Source organism: Tupaia chinensis, unplaced genomic scaffold, assembly GCF_000334495.1.
Source record: "Tupaia chinensis unplaced genomic scaffold, TupChi_1.0 Scaffold000311_2, whole genome shotgun sequence".
NCBI classification, from domain to species: domain Eukaryota; kingdom Metazoa; phylum Chordata; class Mammalia; order Scandentia; family Tupaiidae; genus Tupaia; species Tupaia belangeri.
In genome coordinates, this window is record NW_006159803.1 from 8,426,434 (window position 1) to 8,435,877 (window position 9,444).

General features: G+C 44.8%; 1 protein-coding gene across 1 annotated transcript in view; it reads right to left on the bottom strand.

Annotated features, from left to right (window-relative positions):
- USP28 (ubiquitin specific peptidase 28) overlaps positions 1-4,286 on the bottom strand; it is a gene marked incomplete at its 5' end in the record, with an annotated part of 42,580 nt that extends 38,294 nt beyond the window's left edge. Inside the window, 2 exon segments of the mRNA XM_027772888.1 lie at positions 2,726-2,964; positions 4,209-4,286. Of these exon segments, the coding sequence (XP_027628689.1) occupies positions 2,726-2,964; positions 4,209-4,286 (317 nt within the window).
- Positions 4,287-9,444: the final 5,158 nt, after the last annotated feature.

Genomic DNA, 9,444 nt, shown 5'->3' on the forward strand with positions numbered 1-9,444 from the left:
GTGCCCAAGATCCCGAGAGGAGAATGGAGGAGAAGGGATTACGGCGTGACCATCCCCCCTGGGGGGTGATTTCTCACTTTCTGTCTCTGTCTCTATCTATCTGGCGAGCGCACGTGCCCTGTAGCGAAAACCTCTCCAAAAAAAAAAAAAGAAAAGAAAAAGAGTAAGTGAGAAAACACTTCAGAAAAGTTTTCATCATCTATAAAGCAGAAGTTGTCACAGATTATCATCCACCACCTACATCACTAGGTATACTGTATACACAAATGAACTCTTACCTGCCTAAGAAAACAGGAACCCAAACAATTCACAGCCATCTTGTGTATAAGAGCAAAAACTTCAAAACAACCCCAAAGTGAATCAATAAGTTCATTCATTGTAGGATATTCAGACTAAGGAATACCATGTACCACTGAAAATGAATGAACCATAGTTACTCTTCTACATGGTGAGTCTCAAAAAGAAAAACATGGGGCCAGCAGGTGGTGTGGTGGTTAAGGGAACTGAACTCCCACATGGCTGAAGGGGGTTCGAGTCCTACACCTGGCAATTTGCTCTCTCTCTTTCTCTTTTTCTCCCTCTCTGGTCAAATTAAAATAAATTAATTATATTAAATTAAATAATTCTTTAAAAAAAAAAAGAACATTGACTGAAAACAATCACAATGTGCACCAAAAAGACACGAGAATCTTCACAGCAGCCTTACTCAGAAAAGCTCAAAGCTTCAAAGAGCCTAGAGGCTCATTAACACTGAGTAACCCAGCTGATGGTTCCCCCATCCTGGAAGTCTCCTGGCTCCCAGAGTCCCATTCTCCTGGGCTTTCCCTGGACACTCATCACTTCCCCAGGCCTCTGGGCACTGGGAGCATTCAGTGCTTAGGCACTGAACTTTTTCATTTTCTTACACCCATTCCCATGGAATGCGCTGAAGTCTCCCGACTTCATTTACAGACTGATTCCAAGGTATCTCCAGCCTGGATCTCTCCCCTGAACTGTACACCTGGGTCCCCACTGCCCACCCGGACGTCTGACAGGCACTCCAAACTTCATATTTTCAAAGCAGATCTCTTCATCTTCCACTCTATATCTACTCCACCCACAGTTATTCTCATCTCGATAAAGGTCAACTTGGTCCCTTCAACTAATTATGAAAAAAAAAAAAGTAAAGTCACCTTTAACTTCTTTCTCTCCCGGCCCTTATCTTCTCTGCAAGCAGGTCCTGCTGTCTTTACCTTGCCAGAATGCAAGCACTTCTCACCCTCCACTACTGCATCCCGGCCAGGCCACACTATCCTGCTGCGGCTCCCCCTGGTCTGACCTGTGCTCACCACTCCCTTCCCCCACTGGATCCCAACTCAGCAGCCATTAGGCTCCTCAGGAACGGGACGCCAGTTTACATCATTTCTCTACTCCAAACGAATGGCTACCCGCTCATAAAAAGCTAGAGTAAAGGGCCAGTCTGGGGCTTGCTGGTTAAGGGAGCTGGATCCCACATGGCAGATTGTGGTTTGAATCCTGGTGGCTTAGAAAACACTCCAGGAACATGTCTGTGAGCCCCAAGTTCCAGCAGGATAGAGAACTGGAGAAGGAATTGCAGCACAACCGTTTCTGTCTCTCCCTTTGTCTCTGTCTCTGTCTTTGGCAAATATACACATCCTCTGGCATGTCAAAAAATAAAAATGAAAAAAGCCAAAGTAAAAGCCAGTACTTAGGACAGCTCTCCTTATGCGCCTCCTACTCTGTCCTAGCTTCAACTCTTACTGCCTCAGCCTCAGCTCCGGCCTCTGTACACTTCTTATGAAAGCCAATGTAAACACCCACTTCGGGCCTCACTCATCCCTTCACCACAGCCCCTCACTCCTGCCGCCCTGTACCTTCTTAAAAAATCTGGGGCCGGCAAGGAGCGTGGTGGTGATTAAGGCATCGGACTCCCACGTGGCTTGACCAGGTCCAGGTCAAGTCCTGGACCTGGCAGCTAGCTTTCTCACTTCCTTTCTCTCTCTGTCTCTGTCTCTTTCTCTCTCTGGTCAAATTGGAAAAAATAATAACAATAAATAATTTTAAATAAATAAATTATTTTTAAAAACCCTCTATCCAGCACTCCTTTTTGTTGTTGTTGTTGGTTTGTTTTATTTTTAATTGCCACAGGGCACACATGCTCAACAAAGACAAATAAAACAGTAGAAGAGAGAATGCACCCCCCAATGAGGTGGTTGTACTGCAATTCCTTCTCCTCTAATCATCCATCTTGTTCGGATTTGGGTCATGCATGTATATGCACCCTGCATGGTTTCAAGCTACCAGGGACAGGATCCAAAAAGCCACATGGGATCCAGTTAAACAGTAAGCTAAGGAGCCAGCCCTCGGTATTCCTTTTTTTAATTTTTTTTTCATTCTGTCCTTTATTTTTTCCCGTGGTACTTATCGCATTCTAATATGCTATATAATTTATTTCGTCTTGGTCTCGGGATTCAAGGAGAGCTTAGCACATAGTTGGTGACTGAATGGGTGCAAATAATCAATGAATTCTAAGTGTTCAGAATCATGCCTGGCACACAGCAATGGCTCCATAATCAGCTATTAGTACTATTATTTCCAGTGGGATGATGTGACTGATAAGGGACACATGTTCACTCATTTCTTATTGCCTGCTAGGTGGGAGACGGGCAGTACTATACCTACTTGCTAGCACTTCCTGGTGAAGAGTAAAAACTAAACCAACAACCTGCTAAGATCTCTTCCATCAGCTTGAATTTTGGGGGATTCCAGCAGACTCAGAGCAATGGCAGCCTGAAGATCATCTTTGTTATCATGAGTGAGGTCTATCACTTTTGCTAGTACTTCCTGGCTGGCGGCACTGCCCTCTCCTTCAGAGGGTTCTGTAGCAACAGTGTCTTGATTGGGCTCCTTCACTCTTTCGTCAGTGAGAAGGCTGACTGCCTGGGTGATGTCACCATTACTGGCCTAAGGATACAAAAAAAAAATTTTTTTTTCAAAGTAAAGCATCCCAGAATTTAAAGTAAATAGAATATTAGTTTCTGGTTCTAACTCCTCACAATGACACACAGATAAAGTCTAGCCATAACTATAGCGAAGAAGGCAGAAGAGAAGAGATGACGGCGGAGGGCAGTGGGTCCAACGTGCCCAAAGGGTCTGCCCAACACCCGGGAACAGGACGTGAGTCCCATGCTGGTTTCCCACGACACACAAATGGAAACGAACTCTTCCCGCACACCGATTCCTGGCACGTCAGTTAGTACTGCTCCTGATTTCCCAGGGCATTAGGGCACAACATGTAAGAAACGGGGGGTGGCGGTTACCTCAGAGATTCTAAATAAAGTCGGCCTCCGCAGAAAAATGCCAAGCAGTTAGCCATATTTTGTTGTGGCAACCATTCTTACTCATAACTTTTCCTTAGGAAATATTTCTAATACAGACAGCAGTGGAGTGGGCACATGAACTCATCACTCAGCTTTAACAACGGCCAAGTCACCGCCCATCTTGTTTCATCTGTACCTCCTGACCTCTCCATTCTAAGCAAATCCTGTATCTTATCTTCCATCAGCCACATTGCACAACACATCTTAATAACACCTACGGTACTACAGTCATACTTTAGGTGCTCCAACAGTTTTTCTGTTTTTTAAAAAATATGTTTATTATTCCATGAGCAAGAAAGAGGGAGAGAGAGAGATACAGCACAGCACCCCTAACAAGAGTCCTGATGCTGGGATCCAACCCCAGCCTCGGCCGGCTCAGATCACGGGCACATGTGTGCCCGGCACACTCAGGGAGGTCTCTGGTCGTGAACCAGTAACTTTCCCACGTGGGTCAGCCTCACGGAGCGTTACCTTTTACCACTGCACCGCTGTCTAGCCCCAGGACAGCTTTTAACATCAAATAACCAGTTTAGATGCCCCTGACTCAAGTACAGTTTAGTCCATTAGTCTGAATCAGGAGTCTATGTAGTGCAATTGGCTGGTATGTTTCTTGAAATCTCTTTAACCCTGCAGAGCATACTCCACTGCAAATCCCTCCCCACCCCATATCATAACTTACACGTAGAAGATACTGAGTCATTTGACCCGTTGGAGCTTCTGTCCCTGTGAGCACTTTCATCGTAACATAAAAAGAGCTTGAACTGACATAACTATGACATGAACAACTGCTCTAAAACCCATTCACTAATAAGGGGTCTGGAAACCAACCTTCAGTGCTTCGTGAAGAAAGGAGGGGTCCTGAATGCCTGTGATTTCTCTCAGTTGATTTAACAGCATTTGGCAACTCTGTATTTGAGAGACAAAACAACCCACAGACACATGTCAGTCAGAAAGTAAACCCGGCTACATTTAAAAAATAAGTAAAAGCACATTGGATAAACAGGCCTGAGACTGCTGTTTTTTACCCTAAAGAACCAACAAGATCCAAGAAATAAGGTATTAACTGCCGGGCACATTCTGAAATGCTCTGTTACTCTTTTAAAAGCTTAATCATGGAAAATACTTCTGGCACTCACAAAGGAACTATGAGTACACAGTAGAACTACAAATATCTGAAACATTCAGCTGGAATATTCTAGCCCTACTGGACGCTTCCAGGGCCTAGGTCTTTCCTCTGTGAGCAGCGTATAAGTAGGTCATATAAGGAGCCCAGGGAGTCGATGTGACGTGCAGATGTACTATTTTCGGCTTTACTGCACATGCCATTTGTATGTGTCATTTCTCACTGACGATAAGTTTCCAATCATGTAATTAACGAATGATGGCACCTACAGCACATGCGAAACCGCAGGCTGACTGCTTAAACAGAAATATGCCCTACAGCTAAAAGTTTCTGAATTATGAAATACAATGTATAATTCAAGAGGGAGTGAACTATAGAATGCTTTCGCTTTAATCTGAGTCACCAAGAAATCCAGCTTGTTAATCTCTCACTACAAGATCAGTTTATAACTCCCTTTCCACCGTAGTCTTCACTCTAATACTTTATCATACTGTGCACAGAGACAACAGTTAACACAACACCTATTCACGAGGACAGCTCAACTTAAACAATAGATGAATATGGAGAACAAAGTTTAAAAATGGTTCAATAAGAAGAAACCTAACTATACCGCTCATAAGGTTATGCTAGAATTAAGTCCTGATGGTCCCCATTAATTATCCCGCAGTTAGTAATATGTTTTGGGGAGAGTGCATTTACCCGCCAGCTGTAACAGAAACAGTATCCTATGTTCTTCAACAGCTGAGAGTCTACTGCAACATTTAAAGTATCACACTACTAGAAATAACTAACTGAAACCTCCCTGAACCATCCTGGAAAAAGCAATAGCAGTCTTTCTGTTGTAGTCACAGGCTACAGTCATAGGCCAGAAATGGAAACCTGCCCTGCTGAGACCAGCAGTCTTTAAGGCTATGAGTCTTATCAAAGCTGGTCACTGCCTGTGCCCAGGGAGAGTGATGATCAGATTAAAAGGTGTCCAGTGTTAGCCTTGGCAAAAGCTGAAAGCAAAAGCATGCCATGAGATTGTTAGAAAAATACTAAATTAAATATTAAATATTAAATTTCTTCCCAAACAAATTTAATTCCATTTGATTTTACTGTGTAAACGTGTATGACATCTAGGACTGGCCCTATATCCTAGTGGTTAAGGGACACTGGATTCCACATGGCTGACTGCAGTTCAAATTCTGGCCCTGGTGGCTTGAAAAACCTGCTGGGTGAGTTTGTGTGCATGTCCCAAATTGGAAAATGAAAGAGGAGGGATTTGTGGAGTGGCTATGCCTCATTAGGGGGTGCGTTCTCTCCCAACCCCACCCCTGCTTCTCTATGGTGAGTGCATGAAGCCCCTAGCAACTTTTAAAGGTATGTGTGTGTGTGTGGGGGGGGGGCCAGCAGGTAGCAGCAGGTATGCTGAACTCCCATATGGTTGACCACAATTTGAGTCCCAGACCCAGCGGCTTGAAACTCATGCCGGGCACATGTGTATGCATGCCCAAAATCCTGACAGAAGAATGGAGTAGAAGGGACTGAAGTGTGGCCAACTCCACTGGGGGGTGATGTCTCCCTTTCCCACTCTCTCCCTCCAGTGAGCACATGCGCCTATGGCAAAAACCTAAAAAGAAAAAAAAAGTCATGTGAATCTATGTATCCTAATCACACATAATTCTTTAAAAGGTCAAAACCAGTATACTTAAAAAAACAACAGTGGAATAACTGGGAGGAGGAATGAGTAGTACATTAACACCCATCTGGAACCAAGAAAGTAACAACAGGCTAGATAATCACAGCTTCATCTGGAATTACTCTGTATACCAAGTACCACTTAAGAACCACAGGAGATGGAGCAGGCAGGCGGTGTGGTGGTGAAGGGTGCTGCACTCTCACAGGGCCCACCAAGGTCTGAGTCCGGACCTGGTGGCTTGCTTTTCTCACTTTCCCTCTCTCACTCTGTCCCTCTCTGGTCAAATCAAAATAAATAAAGTTAAATAAAATAATTCTTAAAAAAAAAAAAAAGAAAGAAAGTAAAGATCATGGGAGGGACCTGCAGATGGTGTAATGGTTATGCCACTGGACTCCCACGTAGTCAATCATGGTTAGAGTCCTGGACCTGGCGGCTTAAAATTCACAGCAAGCACGTGTGCGTGCATGCCCAAAATCCCGAGAGGAGACTGGAGGAAAAGGGATTGTGGCATGGCCATCTCCCTGGGGGAATGATTTTATGTTTTCTGTTTCTCTATCTCTGTCTTTGTGCCCTATAGTAAAAATCTCCTTAAAAAAAAAAAAATCACAGAAAACAATCTCCATGAAAAATACTAAGTAGCAGACACTGCTTACTTTTAGCCAGGTGCTGATCTCAACTCTGCATGTACTAACTCATTTAACTGTCATACGAACCGTCATGTGCCTGGATGACAGAAAACTGCGGCACAGAGAGGTTAAGTAACTTAGACAAAGTTGTAGGCTAGCAAGGGGTGGAGCTGGGAAGTCGCTTCTCCATCTCTCCCTCCTTTCAGGGTTTTGGGCAGGCATGCACGGGCACCTAGCGTTTTTCCTTTTTTTCCCCCAAGCCCCAGTCCAGGCCTCAAACCACACAGTTGGCCATTTGGGATCTGACTGCATTAACCACTGTGCTATTGGCTGGCCAGCAAATTGTTTTCAGTTTGCCAGAGGGATATGCACCTGTGGGTGTGGGGATGAGGGTGGAAGGGGAGCAAGTCTCCATTTCTCCCTCTTTTAGGAATTTTTGAGCACTCACACATACACCCAGTGTGCTTCTCAAGCCACTGGGGCCAGGATTTGAACCAGAGCTGGCCATGTGGGATTTGGCTCTCTCAACCACTAGACTGCAAGGCTGGTCTTGCAAATACTTTATTCTTCTATTTTCACCAAGATATTTGCATCATAACAAGTTTCTCATATTAAAAAAAATTTTTTTTGCATGTCCTTTATAAAATCGCAAGTCTAGGGCCCAGCAGGTGGCATGGTGGTTAAGGTGCTGGAATTCCCACATGGCTGTCTGCGGTTCGAGTCCTGAACTCGGTGGCTTGCTTTCTCCCTCTCCCTCTCTCTGTCTCTCTTCCTCTGGCAAAACTCATGTGAAAAAATAATAAATAAAATAATTTTAAAAAATAACAACTAAAAAAAAGTTAAAAAAAATAAAATCACAAGTCTAACTACTTAGGAACACAACATGTTCTAAACAAGCTATCAGGAAGTAGGGAGGTGAATACATTACCATATTTAACTGAATTTAAAGTATCATAAACTAAGAAAGAAAAACTGGTGTCCCTTAAACTGTACCACAATGCCTGGACGACAGTCCTAGAACACATATACATCAGTCGGTCACACCAGCTTCTTTTAGCTCTGAACTTTCTCATTTATTGGCAGAACTACAGCAATTTCCTCTGCTTCCATGTACTGTCTGCCATGTGAAAAGCAATTCTCTCTCTCTCTTTAACTTGCTAAAGGAACATGTGTGCTCACCCAAGAGAGACAGAAGGAAAGTGAGAAAGCACCATGGGGATGGTCATGACACAATTTTTTCTCCATCTCTCCCTCCTTTCAGAATTTTGGGTACACACACACATACCCAAAGTGAAACCATACTGCACAGTCAGTCCTGTGGCATCCGGCTGTCCTAACCACCATACTACCAGCCGGTCTGAGAGCCAACACTCTCACATGCTTCTCAGCAACAGAACTGAACACAGCTCAGCCTGGCCTTGGTGGCACGAGCAGCAGGGCTGGACATCGCATGGCCAGACACGCACTGGGAGTCTGAACTGAACGAAGCTCACTAGGCACGGGCACAACCAAGATCCTCACTGGCTGGGGGAAGGCAATCTCAAGGACTCTGGACCACAAAGGGAACACGTGCTCTCCTCTTTCTCCCTCATGAAAAAAATACAACTTGGGACCAGCAGAAGGTGTGATGGGTAAGTTGCTGGACTCCCACATGTTCGACCACAGTTCGAGTCCTGGACCTGCCGGCTCCAAACTCATGCCGTACATGTGTGTGTGCATGCCCAAAATCCCAAGAGGAGACTGGAAGAGAAGGGACTGCAGCATGGCCATCCCCCCTGGGTGAGTTCTTGTTGTCTATCTCTCTGGAGCTTGCACGAACCCTTGAGCAAAAATCTCTCTTTAAGAAAAAAGAAAGGGGGCTGGCAGGTGACACGGTAGTCAAGGGCTGTAGACTCTCACGGGGCCGACTGTGGTTCAAGTCCCAGACCCAGCGGCTTGCTTTCTCACTTTCCCTCTCTCTCTCTCACTTTCCCTCTCTCTCTCTCTCACTCTGTCCTTCTCTGGTCAAATTAAAATAAATAAATAAGTAAAGGTAAATAAAATCGTTAAAAAAAGAAGAGGAAGAAGAAAGATACACTTAAACACACACACACGCAGCCCCTGGCACAGTGCTGGATCCTACATATCCGACTGAGCAGTTCTGAGTCTCGGACCCAGTGGCTCTGGAAACACTGCCCACGTGTATACATGCCAAAATCTCAAAGGGAGAGACAGATGGGAGAGGAGGGATTAGAACATGACCATTCCCCATTCCCCCTCGGGAAGATGGTGCTTTCTCACTTTCCCTCTCCCTCTCTCTCAGTCTCTGACCAGAGCAAGCACCTTCTGGAAAAATATTTTTTAAAAAAACTTTAATAGGGACCAGCAGTTAGCATAATGGCTATGTCGCTGAACTCCCATGTAGTCGACCATGGTTCAAGTCCTGGACCCAGTGGCTTAAACTCACACCAGGCGCATGTGCGTGTGTACCCAAGATCCCGAGAGGAGAATGAGGAGAAGGGATTGCGGTGTGGCCATCCCCCCGGGGGGGTGATTTCACACTTTCTGTCTCTCTGTCTCTCTCTCTGTCTTTCTGGCGAGCACACGTGCCCTATAGCAAAAACCTCTTTAAAAAAAAAAACAACTTTAATATAC